Source organism: Gadus chalcogrammus, chromosome 7 (genome assembly GCF_026213295.1).
Source record: "Gadus chalcogrammus isolate NIFS_2021 chromosome 7, NIFS_Gcha_1.0, whole genome shotgun sequence".
In the NCBI taxonomy this organism is placed as follows: domain Eukaryota; kingdom Metazoa; phylum Chordata; class Actinopteri; order Gadiformes; family Gadidae; genus Gadus; species Gadus chalcogrammus.
In genome coordinates this window covers 26,816,778-26,838,972 of record NC_079418.1, presented here as the reverse complement: position 1 = coordinate 26,838,972, position 22,195 = coordinate 26,816,778, and the positions used below count along the sequence as shown (strand labels likewise).

Here is a 22,195-nt window from a genome sequence, read left to right as displayed (position 1 = left end):
AAAAATAACACAGACTTAACGTGAGAGATGCCCACTTTTAGTGTTCTCTTCATATTTAATCCTTCTTGTAACCGTGCCCTCTCCTCTTTTCTTATTTTTACTCGCCTCCTTCAGTCAGGATCAGAGGCCTGCGTCTAATTCATTTCCTGTTCATGCAGACCTAGAAACGTACCGTGGAGACTGTGACGGTGTTGAAAGAGTCTATGAATAACTCCAGCAGAGCTTACTCCAGGATGTGCACTTCAAATGAATGTACCACCTCAAAACCACGCAATTCCCTTCATCTAACATTTCACCTGACGGCCAGGATATATGCGATATGGATGTATGCGTGTGTGACTGTGGCGACTGTGAAGGCTGTTGCGCCAGTATTGCTCACCTTTGCGCGGGGAGCCTTGTGGGGACACAGTGGGGCTGGAGTGGAGCGAGGACACCGTGGACACCGTGTCCTCACAAGGCCTCTTGGAGCTCCACTCGTCTGCTGTGCTCACCGGGGGCTTCTTCACCACCTGGGGGGACGCTGCGCCTGTGGGGACAGGGGGGGGGGGGGGGGGGGGGGGGGTTGGGGGGAGGGTTATTAAGTGCAGCTTTCTTTTGCCCTGAGCCTCTGTGCCCACTGATTACCCATTGATATTGATATTCAATTGCGGTCTAATCACTGGGATGGGTTGCATACAGCCTGACATGAAGTAGACTCCACACGAAGCCGAAACGGGCGAAACCGTTACGGTTTCGATCTATCCGGTTTCGAAGTATCTCCGTAAAGACGAAGCCAAGCGAAACCGGGTAGACCTGTATAAACGCTGTAGTACACAAGCCAGGCCCATAAGGGGCGCTGCTTCTGCTACAGAAATCCAGAAGGAAAATAAATAAGAAAAGAGGCGAGCATGCGCATAAAGGGTGAGACTCCGCGGGCTTAACAGTCATTGGCTAGAGGATCGAAGGGGGGGGCGATGACGTCATGGTTTGCGGTTTCAGTCAGTTTCAGGCGTCCACACGAATCCAAAACGAAACCGGGTAGATTTGAAACCACCTCCGAGGGTGGTTTCAGAAGTTTGCGGTTTCGGTCAGCGGATTCGCCGGCTTCGTGTGGACGGAAGGCCGAACCGTACAAGACCTTTGCGGTTTCGCCATGAAATCGGCTTCGTGTGGACGGGGCCTAAGTGGTACACACTTACATGGTCATGCATGCTGGGTAAATTGGTGCCGTATACTTACTGGGTCATACACACCTTGGCACCGTCTAATTAATGGTTTGTATATGTACTGGGTCTGCAGGCAGTCTATAGAGTGTATAAGCTTTTTCGACCTATCGGACCGCCTATGTGTGCTTTCATGAGTCTACATAGGTACACGTACTGTGTGGGCCGTGCATCCGGCATACTACCTGGTTCGATATATGGACACATTATCCACTGCACACTGAATGCAAATCCTCCCAGGCGTCCCCAGTCTACTTACTGGGCGTGTTGAGGTCCTTGGCGGTGCTCTTCTTGCGCAGTGGGTACAGTGGCACCTGGACCTGCAGGACCTGGGACACCCGGTTCTGGGCCTTGCCCGAGGGCAGGGCAGAGCGCAGGGACACCGGGGACATGTCCGACTTGGTGGAGCGCCGCTCGCTCAGGCTCTTGGACACTAGGGAAGACGCACGGCCCGTGAGGGTTGACAGCACTCAAGCCTTTTATAGTAACGCTTCCAATGGAGGTTTAACTGCAGTTAAAAACTTATTTTGGAAAAATACTAATAAAAGAGCATCATTATAAATGAACCTCCGATGCTGTTTACATACTGTGCACTTACATCGAGTGGTTAATACATGCATCACTTTTGAGAAGCAAGCATGGTTGTGGCTGAGTGTGTGTGTTTGAATGAAACTCATTTGCAGATATGATGGGTTCATTTGTTACTGCTCTGCTTAAACACTTGGGGGCGGTGTTGAGCCACAGTTACTATGTCAACACTGAGGCTCACATGTTTCGATGTTTGATGTTCTTATTCATCATGTCATCCTGTTTTCAATACCTTTATGTGTGTGCATGTATGTATGCATGCATGCATGTGTTTGTGTTTTAAAAGCTGATAGCACAAGGGCAAAAAAACATCCATGCTTCTATTCCAAGATGAGTTGAATTAAACATCAAGGTTGAGAGATATAAAAGTCCTCTCCACAGTATTTCTGAGTCAACCACCTTGACTTGCTGAGGAGATCAAGCTCAGAGGTTCTGAGGGGACCATTAAATCAGTTTGGGAAAAATATGTGCAGGCGTACTAGGGCGTGTGTGTGTGTGCGTTAGGGTGTGTGCGCGCGTATTAGGGCGTGTGTGTGTGTGCGTTAGGGTGTGTGCGTGCGTTAGGGTGTGTGCGTGTGTTGGGGTGTCGAGGCTCTGGGGGAAGGCGGGGGTACTCACGGGTGCTGTAGGAGGGCTCGCAGTGCAGGGAGAGGATCTGGAGCTTCTCCTCGTCCGTCTCCACGCTCATGTTGGACAGGTACTGCTTGACCTTGCGCGCCATGAGCGCGTCCTCGTACAGCTTCTTGGCGTTGAGCAGCGAGCTGCGGCGCACGCGCTTCTTGTGGGCGCCGCCCTGCACGTCCAGCATGTTGGAGTTGGTGCTGCCCTGGCTGAGGGACCTGGGGGGAAGAGGGGGGGACATTGGATCTATCCCTCTTCTTTTATTGGGATTGGTTTGCCCTGGCAACATTTGTCGTGCATAACTGTTAGGCAAATCGAGCATTTCAAATGAGAATTTAAAGTGAGAGAAAGAAACGCAGGGTAGAAAGAGAGAGAAGAAAGATATAAAAGACAATAGAGGTGAAAAAGAAAATGAGGGTGAAATGATACTGAATGATGAGTGCCGGTATAAAATATGCTACGTTAAGGAAGGAAGTAAGAACAGAGGGGAAATAGAACAGAGTCAGGAGCTCTAGATAAAGAGTGTGAGGGAGAGATGCATACAGAGGATTAACAGCAGAGAAGTGTATTTATAGAGACCAGTGGAGTAAATAAAGCCGAGGTTAAACGACACACACACACACACACACACACACACACACACACACACACACACACACACACACACACACACACACACACACACACACACACACACACACACACACACACACACACACACTTGGTTTGCCTTCCATCCAACTCCATTTGCGCTACAGTTAGGTCCGCCTATACATCCGTGTGTATGTCTGTGCGATGCAAGGTTAATAACATGTCCATGCGTTTTTGAGGCCAAGGGCTTGCTGCTGCGTCGGTGCCATGCGTCGTAATTAGACATAACCAAAACAAACAGAGGATTCTGTCAGGAGCTGGCAAACAAACTGGTTAGGGGAACCCAACAGAGGCTGATATGGGGAATATTAAGATGAGGATGAGGATGAGGATGATGCTAGAATGCAGACAATACACACGCATACACATGACCTGGTTCATATAGTAGATTTGGAATATATATATATATATATATATATATATAGCCAAATAAATGACTTGCATTGAGAAAATAAACAAAACAGTCGGGCCTGCTTTATAATAACGAAAAATTATAATAAAGCATAGATCAGCATATGGCAAACTTAAGTAACACAGCATTGCCTAAAACAAAATAGAACACCTGGAAACGATTACCCCATCAAAATGAAATCAAAGTGCTGTTTCTCTCCCCGTCTGACTCCTTGTCTCCTAATGAAATCGGCAGTAAGGTGGTTCTCTGTATCCTAGATGTCCAACTGTCTGTGGTTATCGCAAGAGAAATGGTTTCTTTAATATCAATCCGATGTTTGTTTTGTTGCATAAGGCAGGTATAAATGTCTAGGCGAACCGTGTGCAGGAAGTAGGCCACAGTGTATCACGATTCAAGCCCTTGAAACATGTCTGTGAAGCCTGTGTTCTCTACTACAGAGAAGGGACTCATATCTGCAGCATTACGGCTAGCGGAGTCAGCCCGTAGTGTTGCCTGAAGGCTGCGGTGAGAAGGTGTGGCTGTTTGGTAGACGGTTTGTTAGTCTGTCTCATGTTCTTCTTAAGGCACATTCAGACCCGTGCGTAAACCCTCACCATTGCTTCATTTCAGGTAGGGGAGGGGCCATAAACACGTAGTTATGCAACGTCAGAATCCTGACAGCATCACTTCATTTATGTGAATATTTAATCCTTGTTAATTCTGCTATAAACGCCATTGGTTTATGTTCGTACAAATATTTTCAGATTCAATTTTTTACTCTACAATAACTGATTTATCCGTTGATCGGATCAAGGTTCACACTGATCCATGCGTTAAGGACATGTAGCGTTTAACCGTTATGCATAAACACACACATCTGTCCTCACACACTCTGGTTACCTACTGGTTTGGGTTTAATAGACAGAGCAATCCATTTGAAAAGGATAAATGCAAAAACAAGAAATAATGTAATAATATTGACCAGACTTTGACCCCATCTGAAAAATAATGTGTGTTTTAACCTTGTGATTGAAGGGGGACCAATTAATTCAATCTACTATTTGAGCCATGTCTCTCTGACGCATATGTACTGTACATTCAAACAAATGGGAAATGATGGACAGGGAGAATGGTTTGGATGTGGGCATGAGCTCAGGGAAAAGGCGTACGAGGGCTGAAAATGGAAAGGTTAATTGGATGAGCGCAAACACATGCACACACACACACACGCACGCACATACACACAACTTGCTCTTGGGATTCTCTCTACAGCCTTGCCCTACTTTGCTGAAAAACCTGAGACATTCACTGTCCAATTAAGCTTTGTGGCAACAGTGATGAGTAATGATGTACTGCCCAGGTCTCACAAATCAGACGTAGGTTAATATCTAAAGTGTGATGTCAGCACTTCAACTTCAAATCTGGGTGAATGGGTCTTTAACTTTCTTTCGCTTCCTATTTGTTTCAACCAATCAGGTTGCTGTTGTGCAAATGATTTAATAGTGGCACCACAATTTCCCGTTACAGAGACTTTTACAAAATTGTCTGTAAAGGTTTCAGATTAAAATTGGAGAAACTGGCCACTGTGGAAATACACTTATTCAAAATGAAACGTTATTTTCACTGGAATATCTCTAACGAAACAAAAACAAGTTTTAACCGCCCTTGCATTTTTTGTGTTCTGCTAAAATAATCTGCTATAAAGTAGGACTGCTGGATCCGAGATAAATACTGCCATAACTATTGCCATAGACTTTATAGGAATTGGCATATTGCCTGTGTAGAGCTGGCTGCCACGATCAGGTTTTTCTTTATATTTTCTTCATTTTAATTCCCTATGATCTAAATGAATGCTGTTAATCTTAGTTTCCCTTTTTCTGACTGACGATTGGGCAATATCGGATATAAACTACATCCACAAACACATGCACACACAAATGGTGAACACACGGGGAGAACATGCCACTGCAGATGAGGTAATGGGCGGGGCAGGGTGGGGCAGGGGAGGGGGTGACAGGAACCAGATTGGACCGGACCAAACCTGGCTGGACATGGTTGCCAAACAAAACTTACCCTAAACTCTTCCACCTCTTCTTCCTGCAAGCGAGATGCGTGAAGATTGAAGCGTGATTTAGAGACAGGGGTATAGGGTCAGGTCGATGTGGGGTGAGTGGGAACCAAGTAGAGGTCACATGACCACAGAGGAACAGGAAATGACAGGTGAAGGGACGACAGACACTGGACCAATCCCCATATCTGTGTATCATTCACTGTATATTTTGCGTGTGACCAGTGAATACATTTCTACGAAGTAAACAACATTAGCCTCACAGAAACTTTGTTGAGATTGGGTTCACGTATGATTGCAGTGTTGGGGACTTTTTCTGTAGGGGGCAGTCATGCACTGTGAGAGTCATTGCATAGAAAAATAACAACCGATAGAGCCACACACAAACAGAGCGAATCATCGCACTACGGGTAGCATGAGTTCAAACTGTTGTACTCGACACCTGCCATATCAAGTACGTTCACGAGGACACGCAGGGGACTTTGCCGTGCACTGGAACCAAATGGTATCCATGGACCGCATGCGTGCACCTGATGCCATGGATTCCCTTGATGTATGCATCGTAGCCATGGTAACGTTCCCATCTTCCCATTACCAAAGAGTAATCATAACTGGAAGGATCTGTGTGGTACCGCAGGAGCTACGGCGAGAGCTACTCAGAGAGTATTTTTAGTCGATTAGCTACTAGTTATTTAAACACTACTGCTAACCCAAGCACATGTTAGAAGTTTCTTTCGATCCTCCACAGATGAATGACTATGACTGAATGGAGTGTAGGATGAATACCAGTAGGCCAGCATAAGGTAGGTGTGTGTGTGTGTGTGTGTGTGTGTGTGTGTGTGTGTGTGTGTGTGCGTGTGCGTGTGCGTGTACGTGTACGTGTGGGTGTGTGCAGGGGGAGGTACCTCTGTCGGAACATAAGGGCAGGGTCCATGTTGGCGGAGGTCATGCGCACCACATGGCGGATCTCCTTGGCGATCATCCGCAACTTCTCAAAGTTCACCAGGCCGTCCACGCTGGAGTCGTTACCTAAAGACCCGCAAGCACACGCACACACACGTAGACACACACACACGTGAAACAAAGCAATTCAAAGACCAGGTTAGAGATGGTTAATTCAAGGTGTAAGGTTAGCGATGTGTTGTGCTGTCTCATGTTTTCATTATTCAGTTATTCCGGCAAATTCCATTTTATAGAGCTGGCATTATTAGGGAAGCTGTTAAAAATAATAAAGTGGGGGAAGCCATTAACAGAAGTAAAACTAACGGGTCGGCTTCGGGGCAAAGTCCACCCCCGCACGCAGGAAGCAAGAAACACCGAAAAAAGGATAAAGGTCACGATGTACGAAAAGAGGCATCCCCTTTCCAGTATTGTTTCGGCTTGCATTATGAAGAGACATGATTTGTGTGGTTTTTTCACCAGGAAATCCCCAAATATGGGAACTTCCTGTCAGACAACTGAATATATTCACATGAGGTATATATATATATATATATACATAGATATATATATATATATATATATATATATATATATATATATATATATATATATATACATACATGCAGTATATACACAAAAACATTACAATAAGGGTATATTCATACCCATTCATCGTAATCATACCCCACTAACCCCAACATATAAACTAATGCTACATAATAATGCTATTTTTGAATTATGCCTTATTTTAAAGTATCAGCATATATATTCAAAAAAAAAAAACATTCAAGTAATTTTCATCAAGTTTAACTTTTACACACAATGAACCCCACCAAAGACCAAGAGGGAACTAGGGCTATGGGAAACACAAGCGAGTGGCCAGCTTACCCTCGTGCAGGAAGGTGAGGTCCTTCTTGACCACAGGGAACAGGGGGATGATGGGAGGCTGCATGCTCTGGCTGCTCAGCACGTTGCGGTACTTGGCCATGTTCCGCGAGGGGTCGAACACGTCCTGGACGTCCGTGAACAGCTTCTCGTACTTACTGGGCAGCTTCTCCCAGGATGCCCGGAGACGGGCCACTGGGGCCAGGTTCAGGCCGCTGGTTCGAGAACCGGGGGGGCAACAGGGGGAAGGGAAGGGGATGAGGGATGAGGGAAATAGAGGAAAGAAAAAGAGACACAGAGAAAAGTTAATACAATTCTAAAATGAACACTCTTCACCACTACTCGCATAAACCTCACCAGCAGGCAGGAACGAACACACACACACACACAAGGTCAGAGTCCATGTGCTGGCCTGCTGTGAGCTATGAGGGAACGGAGGCTCTTGCTTTCATTGGGTCATTTAAGAGTCGCGAGGCATACGAGCACTATGCTGCTAATGTTTCTGAGTACGAGGGCAGACTTAACAATTCCTTGCTCCAGCTCAGAGTGGCGTCCTCAGGTGATACTCCTGGGATAATGGATATAGCAAAATTGACTGCATAAGCCATTTTTAACACTCTGTGTCAAGGTTACACATTCTTCATCGAGGTTTGTTTGTGAAGTGCACGTCGATTCTCATCAGCAGTCAAATTACGCCTTCAATTTTCATCCTCAAAGCAGTCTTGTCTTGGATATGAGTGAAACTGGAAACGCATCAGAATTCTGATGTTTTACACATTTCTAAATTAGAGATTATATCTTCAAAAGATGTTTTCCAGCAATGTACATCCTGATTCCCTCTGCTCTAAATAGAAAACTGAGAACCTTTTGATTTATTCTAATACACACTCTTATACTTATGTAAGCACACACACAGACACGCGCAGAAGTGCTGCGGCCACACGCATGCACTCGGGGGGTCTGGTCGTACACAGTGGCACCACAGTGGCATGCTCGGTTTAATTTAGCAGCCATCTTAGAAGCCACACAGAGAATTCATTACATCAACAACACATAATCCTCCAACTTAACAGCGGGAATCAGAGTTGCAGTGGCTCAACACAAGTAAGCTGACGTAATGAGAGATCGAGAGAGTAAGAGAGTGAGGCAAAGAGAGAGATACAGAGAAACTAGCACACAAACTAGACCTTGGATTTAACAAGATCATGGCTGTCCATATATGGCAGTGGAACCACATTTCTCATCCTTTTAATGGCATAAAAAGACAGTTGTTAGCTTGCTAACTATTCTGAAGACAGACAGACAGACAGACAGACAGACAGACAGACAGACAGACAGACAGACAGACAGACAGACAGACCTGATGATGGCAAACATGGAGTTGAAGTTCTTGCATTCCCGGCAGTGCAGGGCAATCTTGATGAAGTGCTTAATGGTCTTCATTCTCTTCAGCGCGTTGCCTTCCTTCAGGATCTCCGTGGCGACCCAGAAGGTCTCCTGGTTGATCACTTCCTCAAACTGCTTCAGGTGGCCACTGCCGGAGCGCGAGTCCAGCTTGAACAGGTCGTCCACGTACCTGGTGACCACCAAGGGAAGCAGGGGGGGGGTTCATAGAAAACAATGTCGTTGACATGATGGGGATAAAGAGGTCTGCGTTTTAGATCCATTCGCGCTAAAATTCTTCTTCCATTATCAGTAAATCTTGATATTCCATTTATATTGGGGTTAGGGTATGGAAAACATTTATCCAACCCAGACGTTTATGCAAAAACACATGCATCTGTGTGTGCGTCCACCGAGTCGGTGGACGCACACACAGATGCATGTGTTTTTGTATAACCGTCTGGGTCGGATGTACGTCTCCAGGCGTCCACCTACTCGGTTGAGGCGATGTTCCTGAAGAGCTCGAAGTCCCTCATGGAGAGCTGCGCCGCCACCTCCACCGTGCTGAGCTGCAGCAGGCTGATCTGGCTCTCCCGAAGGAGGTCCTGAGCGTCGTCATCCGAGCACAGGGTCTCCGTGTCCATGTTGTTCTTCAGGTAGTACCTGTAGGGGGCAGGGGGGGGGGGGGGGGGGGGGCAGACCTGGTGACACCTGGCTGCTTCTCGCAGAGTGAGCCTTTTAAAGATTCTGAGTATTTAGACATTACTGTAAAAGGAAATAGCATTTAGATATGGAGAGATATTAATCCAGAGGAGTGTGGGAATTATAAGAGGCTCAGATGCTGGCCTATTGCCCAGGTAAGCATGGGTATGGTGATCAAGTCCAGTATAGTATCTACATTTAATCCCAAATTACATGCAAAGTAAATCTCCCTGCACTACGGCTGTGTCTTATAAATGTAGAAATATGAGCCAGGGTAATTGCACATTTAAACATGACGTGGGCTGGTTTCATCAAGTGTAATGACATATGTTCAAGAGGGGATGCATGGGGATTATTTTTTATAAGACAGGACAAAATGGGCTTGTTATATTGAATTATTTTAAAGTAATACCATATATGCAATGTTAAGCAATATGTTCACGTTATATTTTGCTTAAGGCTGCAAAAACATTTTTTTTGACCATTGAGAAAACGGTTTATTCGCACCAGTATATAATATAGAGCGACAAAACGTGCACTCTAATCTATGCATGTATTTTGCATCTCTCTCTCAATCTGCTCCCATTTGCTCATAACACGATAAATCTCCTCGCTTCATCCTAAAAGAGCACATTTCCTGTACACGGCTTAAGTTTGGATGAGTGCAGTTATGACACCAGTGATCTATAATTCTCATGCATCTAAAATTCCCTGGAGGGATGGATAGAGCAAGCAAAGATAAACGAATAGACATAAAGAGAGATAGAGAGACACGGATGGAGAGGGCTGAAACACACCGAGGCAGAACCAAAAACACACCCACACACAGACCACACACTCACAAAGAGAAGAGAAAGAGGGGGAAATTAAGAGCTTTATTTATTATCCTTGCAGCTAGAGATAGCTCCATTCCTCTCTCCGATTGAAAGTTGTTATTTAAGTTAGCATTTGTATCACCACTGCAGACAAGAAGTATGATACTGCAGCCAGTTTAAATTATATAATGGACTACCTAGGGGAGGAAAAAGGGTATGATTAGAGGTAGATTCAAAGTTTTGCATTGTCTAAAAAAAGAGAAGAAAAAGCAATACATCTTCCCCCTTGCTCTTCCTGCATCTCTTCAAATGTGAAGATCTATATAATGTGGTTCCTGATCATCGTATCGTACTACAAAGTAACGCGTTATTGAGTAACTCACATATTTTTATGTTCTAACGAGTAAAGCATTCGTTTTGGAAGGCACTTTTCCCAGTTCATAGTAGCAGCAGTCTTGGAATGTAACTAGTTGGGTCTTAAAGTATCGTTACCCAACAGTGTGTGCCAAAAACCAAGGGGCAGATTCAGGCCTCCTGAAGGAAGGAAAGGAGAGAACGAGTACAAACAGCAGGAGGAGAGAGAAGGGGAGAGGGAAGAGCTAATGGAAGAGCGGTGCTGGTCAGACCAGGCAGCAATGACAGGGCAGCAACACTAAGCTACTTCCACCGGATAGGAAAGGGTTTTTTGGAGCACGTGTTCATCAAACAGGATGTGTGCATGTGTTCATACACATATCTCGCAATTTCTGAGATTGTGCGTGTGCCTGTAAACCTTTGCGCCTAGTAATCGCCCTGCTCTAAGTGAGTTTGAGGGAAGTGTACCAAACAGCTGTCAGAATGATGCCGGCCAACAAACAGTGTTGGTACATGGTGGCGGGCAATGTAAGAGAATGTCGTGGTGTAGAGAATCAGAAAAATTAGGGAGAAAGAGGAGGCATGTGTGCATAAAATAAGGTTCACATCACATGTTAATGATGTGACCTTTGAGCGTACAAGTATGATGCATCCACATCTTGACCTTGACTGCATGGGTCTTATGTTAAGTCTTTGTGCATGCATTATGTGCACACGTGTGCATCCTGTACACGTGTGCATCATGTATGTGACTGGCGGGTTTGAGGAAGTGGAGGGGGGGGATCAAATATTCATTGTAACCTAGTTGGGATGTGTGTGGACAGAGGCCAAGGGGAGGGATTCCTATCCCCCAGGAGCAGAGAGAGAAACTCAACAGGGAGTCAGCCATGCAATAAACAAAACAACCAAAATATGATTACAAATGATGGGCACCCCTAATGCCGTTTGTTTAAATAAAAAACATATATATATATATATATATATATATCTCCGCTGCTCCCTACTGTACCCCGCTTAATTGCTGCCACTGTTTTGTTTTCACCTTGGCCGTTAAGTACCTTAACATTGTTTTACTCGCTACTCCAACAGTGAGGGCATGCTGTGATGGTTTCAGCTACCCTTCAGGCTCAATGACTCAAAGTACACTGCTACTCCTGAGGCTCCATACCTGCCGTTGAGCTGGATGCGGTCGGCCAGCTTGGAGAGCTGGTCGGGCAGCCGCCGCTGCTTGATGACGCCCTCGGGGCTGACCGACATCTCGCACAGGGAGTAGGTCTCGGGCGAGGCCAGCAGGCCGAACTCGTTGACCGTGTGGGACACCACGTCCTTGGCCGTGGTGTCCTTGCTGATGATGATGTAGCAGCTCTGCTGGTCGGCCTTGAACACCCGGATCACCTGATCAGGGATGTCTGCGGGGGGAGGGCCGGAGAAGGACAGGGGTCAATGGATGGATGGGTGGAGTGGCAGGCGACGTCTGTAAGCCTGTGGACGTGGATGCCTGTGTATACAGACTTGAACAGGAATACATTCACAGACCATGCTCAAAGGAATAACAGATATACATGTCTGCTTTTAGATTCACAGGAACACCACCAGAGAGTGAAAAGGACGATGATTAAGAGACATCTAGTGGCCCACAAACAGAATCTTGGTAATAATTGTAACAATTATTGCATTCTGTTTGCAATTGCCAATTAAATTTGGCTGGACAAGAAAACCCTCGGAAAGAGGATTTATGTGGGATTGGCAACGTGTGGTGTGCACTCGTTCCACTTGGAGCTCTGGGCTTTTCAATAACGGTCAAAGGACATATGATCTTGTGCATCCTTCCCTTGCCGTGAGGTCAGTGGCGGTTTTAGGCACGGGCAAACCGGGCAGCCGCCCTAGGCGCCATATTTGTGGGGGGCGTAAAATTACAGGGGGGGGGGAGAGACGTGACTCCATCATGTGAGGTCCCCAATGACTACATTGTCCCAGCCTCCTGATTTTACACCCAGCGGATAGGATAATTAGCCAATCTGAGCCAATCACAAATCAGGACCACTTTGGTCAAACATGGGTCAGTAAGGCCGGAATATGGATACCGACTACCCTACTCATAATAGCAATATGATTGTCTGGTGAAATGCTGCTAAACTGAACAATGGTAAACGTAACCATTTCAAACCAAAACCTGACCATAACCCAAAGCTTTACTGTCTGTGCTAGGGCTGCTCGATTATGGAAAAGTTTGAAAAGATGTTGTATTTATTCAGCATGTCTCTCTCAAAAACACTTTGTAACTGACAACTCTGAAATTTCGCCCTTAGAAAAAAAATCGTGGTAAAACTTCTCCTGACTGACACTTAAGTTTCCACGTACTGTATTCTGAAAGTTTCTCGGTGATGGAAACTGAGAGGAAGTGATATTGAAATAGAGATACGGTCAGAGAACTGACAGGGGGAATGTACAGTGAAAAGCACATGATCAAAACTAAATGCTAGCGAGGGGTTATACTACTTTTAGCATCCTGGATGCTAAAAGCAGACAAGACATTTTCCATCTTGACATTGCCCTAGAAGCTACAATTATTTATACACCAACGTCCGCTGACAATTGTACAGGGGCTGTGCCTTGAAGGCTTGCGAGTATAAACGCCAAACAAACATCAAATAAGCTTCAGGCCACCAGAAAGTTATTGAGGGTGACATGAACATCACATCAACTCATGTTCCCAACGGCGCTACCGTTAACTGATAATAGCACGCACAAAATCATGAGAAAAGTAATTATATTCATATACATGAATAAATTCAGTGGAAAATAACAGTGTTTGCTCTCTTGGTAAGGTTCGGATTTCCATCTAGAGCTTTTGGCGACGCAGCACCTTGAAGTCTACAACAACACACCTCCTCTGTTCCGCTCCCCACATGCCCCACCCCCGCCTCCTCTCCCTGCCTCCCTGCCAACGCTTTTCCCGCTCACTCCATCACTGAGACGGAGATAAATCAGCAGTTATGGTGCAGATGGTGGTGGGGGGGGGGGGGGGAGCAGATTGAGTGGAGGAGACAGGGCCCTGATGGCCCAGGAGGAGAGAGTGGAACAAGGTAGCACACTAGTGCTGAGGAACACACACACACACACACACACACACACACACACACACACACACACACACACACACACACACACACACACACACACACACACACACACACACACACACACACACACACACACACACACGTGAATCTACATCATCGAAAGAAGCTTAGAAATGCCATGGCTTGGAGAGTTGACCGCTATCTGGAAAGACATGCATTTACAGTTACAAGGGAAGATCATCCCACAAGACTCTGGGAGGGTTGAGGTACTTACAGTAGAGTCCCAAGGCTTGGCAAGCAACGGGGAAGAAAGAAGAGATAGAGAAAACATGAGACAAGAGAAAGAATGTCGTTGAATAGTAGGAGAATGCGTCGGTGTGTGTAGGATGAGGATCAAAACCAAAATGATCAAATGGGAAGGTATAGAGTTTTTGATTCTTTATGATAAAGTATTACACCAAGGGGACGGTGTGTCTTGAAATCACTGCATAGATCAGGGTGAGGCAGGGAGGGGGAGAGAGACAGAGAGAGAAATATAAATACATAGAAGATACAACTTTGTTACAATGATGACAAGACGTTTAAATTGGCTTGCGATGTACCACACACATCAGATGTGCTCTAAAGTCCAGAGCAGCAGGAGAGTGGGGGAACCTCAACTTAAAGAGATTTAATAATGTAACTGAGCGGGCACGGGCCGGCACCTGGTCAGCAACCACACTGCTAGACCAGCTAGACCCTGGCTAGCTCCACCACCTCTGAAACCTGGCCATCATTGCCCTAACTAGCTCCATCACCTCCTCCACCTGGCCAGAGGTAACCTAACTAGCTCCTCCACTTCTGGAACCTGGCCAGCAGTGCCCTGGCTGAACTAAAATCAATCAAATTGACCTCAATTGTGTTTGTGTGCTTTGCTGCGCGCGCATATGCGCTTCGCTGCGTGTGTGTGCGTAAGTGCGTGCGTGTTTTGCTGAGTGTGCGTGCGAGAGTGCATGTTTCGCTGAGCGTGCGTGTGTGCACGTTTTGCTCGGCTCGTGTGTGCGTTTCGCTGCTGTGCGTGTGTGTGTGTGTGTGTGCGAGTTGCAACTCAACTCTGTGGCTCATTTGCTAATTAGGTCATGTGATTCGGTCATCGTATTGCAGATCATACAACACTATCTATGATCGCCAATATGATCGGACATGGGCATGCACTGTATGTACTGAACTGCATGTACAATTGCATAGGAATAAACTGTCAGCATTTTGCTTTGAATAAAAAAAAATAAAAAATGAAGGTGACTTTATGCCATCAATGGTGGGGATTGGGGATTGGGGATCCCTCCCTCCCCTCCTCCCCCACACCCTCCCTTCCCCCTCCTCACCTGCAGGGTTGGAGAAGTCCAGCACGCTGGAGGCGGGCTGCAGCAGGTCGGGGCTGCTGGAGGAAAGGCTCCCGGGAATGGGCATGATGGCCACACTATGCCGGCACTGCTTGGTGCCGACGATGCTGTCGTCCTGGGACTGGCCCACGCCGCCGTCACTGCGGAGGGGGAGGGAGGGGGGGAGACCATATGAATGACCAGTGGATGGGTTAGAGGGGGCATGGGTGAGGATTAGGAAGATAAGGAAGTAGGTAAGGGGGTGGCAGGGGAGACGAGAACCTCTACTGCAGCAGAGGATGCAATACTGAGGTCAGTGGCATCCGACTCACGCACTCATTTCTTGATTTAATAATATCAAGGGCTTTGGAAACAGGTTCTTTATCTATGCAACCTAAATAGATATCTACGAAACAAGGAGCACAAAAAGGTTTGGTAGCCCAATAAAAGCGATCGCAGAGAGAAAACAGACACAAATCTTTGCTATTATAGGAAGAGAAGGCATGGATGAAACTCATCCATGGTGGGGTTGTAAATGTGTAGGGTATTAATAGATGGCTGATTAAGCACCCACCATACACAATGCAGTTGGATATAGAAAATGGCAATCGCATTCAAGATTGACCCAATATGTAAACATGGACGTAATTTATTTATTTTTGTACAAATATTTACTGAATTGTTCAGCTACATTTACCACTCTTCCTTCTCATTCTGACCTCGATCTGGAACAACTATAGGTTGAATTGATTGGTCAAATTTATATTGCACACACACACGTTTGAAAAAGTACACCATTCAGGAAGTTCAACAGTTAGAGCTGACACTGAGTGATCATATCGCAGAGAAAAGATGTGTCCTTTTGACCCGTTCAATTCAGGAAGCTTGGCACGCTAACCTGTATCAGTGGGGATGGCCACACGCAACAGAGAGGGCGAGAGAGAGAGAGAGAGAGAGAGAGAGAGAGAGAGAGAGAGAGAGAGAGAGAGAGAGAGAGAGAGAGAGAGAGAGACACACACAGACAGAGAGTGAGAAAACAGAAAGAGCGAGAGAGAGAGACATAGCGAGAGCGAGAGAGCGGGAGATTAATTATTCATCTACTTTGGCAACATCCATGTTGATATTTCCCTTCCCAATAAAGCTCTCTTTTGATTATAATTGGCAGGCATACGGAAAAAATAAAAGCGGGAGAGATGTGGAGTAAAGAAAACAACACGCCTCCCCCTCTCTCTCATACGAGGGAGAGAGTCCAGTACCCACTGCCCCGCAAATGTATTCTTCATTGAGGGAAGCAGAGGGGGCATTGGGCGCTGTCATGTCAGGAGGAGCATAGAGCAGCTGATGGGGGAGAGGGAGGAGGGCTCAGGGCGGGGAGGACCACCAAGAGGTCCATGTTGAATTAATTAACATTAAAACACCTCCACTGCAGTCATGGTCTCTGAGCTGAAGGTCAGCATGAACCGTGCATGTCGCGGCCTGCAGTGTGCCTAGTAAATGGTAAATGGACTGCCTTCATATTGCACTTTCATCCAACTCGCTTGGGAATTTCCCCTCCCTGGTCTACACATCCCTGGCTCTGCTGAATCGTTTTATTTGATATACACATATACACATACATGTATATATATATACACAATATATATATATATATATATATATACACACACACACACACACACACACACACACACATATATATATTCACATACACAAATATATACATATACATATATATATATATGCACAAATGTGTGTCTGCAAACAATGGCATGGATTGGAAGGAGGGAGTTTATGTGGAGACACAGCGGGTCTTACCCAAACAGGCCCCTGAGGCAGCAGGGACGGCACAGAGGAAGAAAACAAAGAAACAAAACAAGACATTGGAGAACAGACCCTTGACGAAGACTTGAAAGAAGAAGAATATAAACAGATAGTCCATTGAAGTCAATTCGGTCGCCCGACATGCAACGGCTTGAGATCATTACCAGGCGGAGAGCAGTGCAATCAACTGACAGAGACACAGAGATAGGACGGTGTCAACAAAAACACATACATAGACAAACACACACAAACTGTATACATAGTGTGTGCCTACAAAGTCACACTTGCATTAGCATTTTACTTTACTTTTGGAACACGCAGGCTTTTTGATATGATATTTTTTCTATCTGCCCTGCAATTCAATTCTGACTCTGAGGCTATCCTGGTCCATTCTCTCTGACACAATCATATGCTAATTGATCCCAATGAAAGGGCCTTTTGAACAGTGAACTATAAAAGAAAAGAAAAAGATGAAGGGATAATGTTATACTATTTAACTATTTTCCATGTTACAATGCCATGTGTGGACTTAGCAGAACCAGAATATGGTGGGAATGGGCACGCATGGAAATAGTCGAGGAGATAATAGAGAACTTCATAATTTTTTGTGCATCTGTCGTAAAGTGTGCTTTAAAGTAAGAGAGCTCACAAAGATGCGCGACAATGTTTTTGTGTGATGAGCGTGCGTGAGACCGAGAGAGAGAGAGAGAGCGAGAGCGAGATCAAGAGGGAGAGGGAGAGCAAGACCAAGAGCAAGAGCAAGAGAGAGAGAGAGCGAGAGAGAGAGCAAGAGCAAGAGCACGAGAGAAAGCAAGAGCAAGAGCGTGAGAGAGAGAGCAAGAGCAAGAGCGAGAGACAGAGCAAGAGAGAGCTTGAGCGAAAGCGAGAGAGCGAGACTTGCTTTTGTGTCTTTGTCTTTGTATGCAAGTTTGTGTTCATGCTTCAGTATATGCTTGTGCATATAAAAACACCATTGTTTTTGTAACAGGCCATGTGACCGGTAGAAGCGCTCAATTGTGCGTAGTGTGTGCACAAATGTGCTTGATGGATAGCCACGTCATTAGGAGCAATGGGATGGCGTTTTCTCTCTCTCTCCCCTATGACACAATCGAGAGCTTTATGGAGACCCGGAAAGCATTTGGAGGGGGGAAGATGAAATCCAATCAAGGCGGTACTGGCACAGTATGAGAACAATGTTAAACCCCCAGCCTGTTGACTGCTCCTGAGGCTTGGAGTAAATAAAGCCGGGGGAGGGGTGTGGTACTGGATGGCCATAATGGCCATAAATGAGAGTACGTGATGCTGAGAATGAAGATGAGTTGCGATAATGACCTAGGAGATGGTATGTTACACGGCAGAGAGGGACACATTGGCCCAATTCTATAGAACTGAATGAAATGAAGTTCTCGACAAAGCAGATTTTTTTGTTCCAAATAACTATATGCGGATCTCTATCCCAGCCCGATGGCCCGGACCACATCGGCACCGCCATCCAAAAAGCAATGAATAAATCATTCCATCAATAAATATCCATCCACCTTCCTATATAGTCCAAGATACTATGGCACCGAACAAAACTATCCCATAAGTAAATCAATGCCTGCCCATCGACCATCGTCAGGCTACCCTCTTCCCCACTCCCGACCTCTCTCTCTCTTACCTGAAGGGCTTGGGGGGCAGTATGCTGAAGCGCGTCTTCTCCAGCATCTTGCGGATCTTGTTGCGGCCCCCCGACACGGTGTTGGCCTTCATCTTCCTGGTGCTCTTGTGGTCGCTGGGGAACTCCATGTCGCCCGGCAGGTTGGAGATGGAGAAGCGGTTGCCCTTCTTCTCGTGGATCTTGGGGATGTGCGGCGCCCCGTTCTGCTTCTCGTGCACGATCCTGCTCAGCAGCTCCTTGAAGACTGGGGGGGGAACGGGTGGAGGAGATGGCGTTAGAGATTTAAAACACAGGCTTATGGTACAGACGGAGGTCAAACAGTCGGCCGAACTCACCGAATATGTTGGTCTTGGCGGTGATGGAGAGGTGGGTGTTGTTCCTCAAGATGTCCACGGCGTTGGTGTAGGAGATGTTCTCAAAGTTCTGACCGTTTATCTCCATGATCTGGAACGGAGCGACGAGGGAATAATGGGATTTTTGGTCACAGATATAAACAGACTCAACCTGAACTGACACTTAATCAGTGGGGGGGGGGGTGTCTCACCTGGTCACCCCGCTTCAGTCCGGCCTCGGCCGCCTTGCTACCGATATCCACAGACTCCACGAAGATGCCGAAGCCCCTCTCGCTGCCCCCGTGCAGGCTGAAGGAGAGCGAGGCCTCCCTGGACGCCTTCTGGAGGGTGATCTGCCTACACTTGGCCTTGGCGGCACACGCGATGTTCAGCAGCCGCAGGTGGCCCTTCATCTTCTGGAGTCGGGGGGGAAGGGAGAATATGGTGGTTGTCATGAGCACATCTTCCCTTCTTTCACCAAATTTTGTTGAAAAAGACCTGGTCTCTATCCAGGGCGTCTAAAGTAGAGGACATGAATGGTCTGGAGCGGCCCGCTAGCGCCTCGGGAGGTAGAGCGGGTTTTTTGGCCCCTGGATGTTTGGCCCCTGGATGTTTGGCCCCTGGATGTTTGGCCCCTGGATGTTTGGCCCCTGGATGTTTGGCCCCTGGATGTTTGGCCCCTAGATGTTTGCTGGTTCGAACCCCGGCTCATCCTGGCTTAGATTCGAGGTCTCTTTGGGCAGGACACCCACCTCTAACTGGTCACTAGAACCTGGCTGTTATCTTACGTGGCTGAAACTGACGTCAGTGTATGAATGTGTGTATGAATGGCTGAATGTGAGTAATTGTGAAGCACTTTGAGTGGCGACTCGGTAGAAAAGCGCTACATAGATGCAGTCTATCAACCATTAACGCTTTGAGGCATTAGAATGAAACACGGGGTTGAACACAGTTTGTGACCTCACAACTCGACAAGTCTGCTAAGAGGTTACATTGATTCATTTTACGTGTGTATTGCTGGAAGATGTGCATCACTCTTCTCAGGGTGTTCTGTGGTCAAACAGTCCAGTGTGGAGGTGACTGAGGAGACCTCAGGTGTGAACCCACCGTCTCTTCTAGGTGTTTTTCAAACTCCTCCAGGAAGCGGGTCATGGCCGGGGCGCCCTCAAAGTCATTGAAGTGATTGTTGACCCAGAGCAGTACGATTCTGGTCACCTGTAGACAAATTGGTGAAAGCCATTCACAAACTAGAAAACATCTATCCCTTTGTAAATTGGCGTTTTCCTAACGCACCAATCTTACGCATATTCAAGCGATCAATGACGTCAATGTTGCTAGCTGCTATAGACATGTATTGGTTTTGTGCATGCGCCGTTGTATGTGACCCATTTACTTTCCATGGTTATTCATATAGAACCTGTTTCTGTGCATCATTTCAATGTGCCCAGGCTTCAAAAGCTATGCAGGGAACATTAATGTTTGTTCGGCGTACTCTCCCCCTCTCTCTCACACACACGTACGCACACACACACACACTTGAGCTGGATCATTTTCAACAAAGACAATTACTATCCCTCACCCGCAATTTAGTAAACCAAGTCGAAAAACAGTAGATCAAACACAAACCCAAAACCCCAATGACAATCCCACAAACGGGAAAGGGTGCGATTAATGATGAATGACTTTTGAAAGTCTAATTTCATTTCATTGCAGCCCAGAAGAGGAACCATGGACGTTTAAGAACAATGAGCAATGGAACATATTCATCTTTTCTTAAATCAAGGACATAATTAAATGCCACTAGAAGGGGTATTTGCACCCTGGGGTGGGTGGATGGTGGGGGGTGGGGATATGTATCAGGGGGCCACATTCGTATTCGGGTGTTTTTGTATCAGGGGTTGTGCTTTCACATCAACAACATGGTAATAGACCAGTGGCAGCCCATGAGTGTGGTTGTGGTCGGTCATTGATGCAGAAGGCCAGAGAGTGGGTGGATGGAGGTGGGTTGGATGTGGGCTGGGCTCCCACACAGCTGAGCAGGCTGAATGCGTATTGATCACCCCCTTTGAGGCTCCGCTCATTTATTTCCAAGGAGACACGTAAAGCTGTGATACAAGGAGAGCAATAAGAGAGTGGCGGGCGGGATAGCACGGGTGATAAAGTGTGTTTCACAGTCACACGCAGGGCGCGCATATACTCTTTAGCACCATGCATCCCACCTGAACCCAGAGTCATTTCCCACCGCGAACATTTCACATTATCCTCGGTTTGTTTTAAAACACACACACACACACACACACACACACACACACACACACACACACACACACACACACACACACACACACACACACACACACACACACACACACACACACACACACACACACACACACACAGTACCGTGTCTCGGAGGGTGTCGACCATGAACCACTCCAGCAGCTTCTTGCCGACCTCCATAGGGCTGGACAGGAAGGTGCGATAGGTCAACAGGAAGTCCTCGATGTAGGTGGGGTCCACCACAGACGGCTCCTCCACCAGGTGCATGATCAGACGCTCGGGGGTCCCCTAGGAGGAAAACAAACAAACAATCAACCCACATATACATGATTACAATAGGGCGACATATTAAAGAGGAATACTTTCCCAGCAGCCTTTTTTCCGATCATTTGGGTGTAAGGGACTAATGCCGAAAAGTATTTTTGAAGTGGGCCCAGTTCTGAGCAGAGCGCTGCAGCTGTAGGCTTCGATGTACGTCCTCTAACAGAGCTGGCTTCAGCCGCTGGCAGCCTCATGTTAAACTCTAACACAATGGAAGGGATCCCTACATATAAATATTTTCTTTACCTTGCACTTTATCGAGTCTGTTTGTTATCGTGTCCAACCAAGTATTGCTTAAGGCCCAGTCTCGCGAGAGTTGATTTGTTGCAGGAAGAGGATGGTTGAAATGTGGTGGTGAGGAGAGAGGACAGTGTGTGGTAATGGACTAAAGCGAGTGGAGAGTAGTGTTCATTTTAAAGACCATGGGGAAGGAGCGTTGAGATTGTAATGACAGGGGGACTTGGTTGGACAAAAAAATAAATAGACCAGATTAGGAGAAAGATGAAGAAAAGAGTTGCCAAGCTCTGGAGGGATCCCTTCTACAGTGTTGGAATACAAGAGCCTGAGCCTGTTTGTGGGATAGACAAGCACCTATAGGATGTACATTGACGGGGCGCGCTATTGCCCCAAGGACATTGTAACCCAATAAACACACACACACACACACACACACCCCCCTTATGTGTGCAATTGATCATTAATCATAAAAGAGACAAGGACATAATCCATAACGAT

At 46.5% G+C, this 22,195-nt stretch overlaps 1 protein-coding gene across 7 annotated transcripts in view; it reads right to left on the bottom strand.

The window, feature by feature from the left end:
* The window catches only part of LOC130385669 (rap guanine nucleotide exchange factor 6-like), a 90,352-nt gene that overhangs the window by 12,104 nt on the left and 56,053 nt on the right, over positions 1–22,195 (bottom strand). For 5 of the 7 annotated variants that reach the window (XM_056594291.1, XM_056594296.1, XM_056594293.1 and 2 more), the window contains 16 exons: positions 21,263–21,427; positions 19,967–20,074; positions 19,072–19,275; positions 18,863–18,971; positions 18,528–18,771; positions 15,050–15,207; positions 13,960–13,974; positions 11,771–12,011; positions 9,227–9,394; positions 8,709–8,924; positions 7,352–7,563; positions 6,427–6,550; positions 5,527–5,550; positions 2,409–2,629; positions 1,462–1,635; positions 380–526 (listed from right to left, as the gene is read on the bottom strand). In XM_056594291.1, coding sequence (XP_056450266.1) covers positions 380–526; positions 1,462–1,635; positions 2,409–2,629; positions 5,527–5,550; positions 6,427–6,550; positions 7,352–7,563; positions 8,709–8,924; positions 9,227–9,394; positions 11,771–12,011; positions 13,960–13,974; positions 15,050–15,207; positions 18,528–18,771; positions 18,863–18,971; positions 19,072–19,275; positions 19,967–20,074; positions 21,263–21,427 — 2,530 coding nt within the window. The remainder of the gene's footprint in view (positions 1–379; positions 527–1,461; positions 1,636–2,408; positions 2,630–5,526; positions 5,551–6,426; positions 6,551–7,351; positions 7,564–8,708; positions 8,925–9,226; positions 9,395–11,770; positions 12,012–13,959; positions 13,975–15,049; positions 15,208–18,527; positions 18,772–18,862; positions 18,972–19,071; positions 19,276–19,966; positions 20,075–21,262; positions 21,428–22,195) is intronic. The other 2 variants (XM_056594294.1, XM_056594295.1) reach the window with 2 other exon arrangements.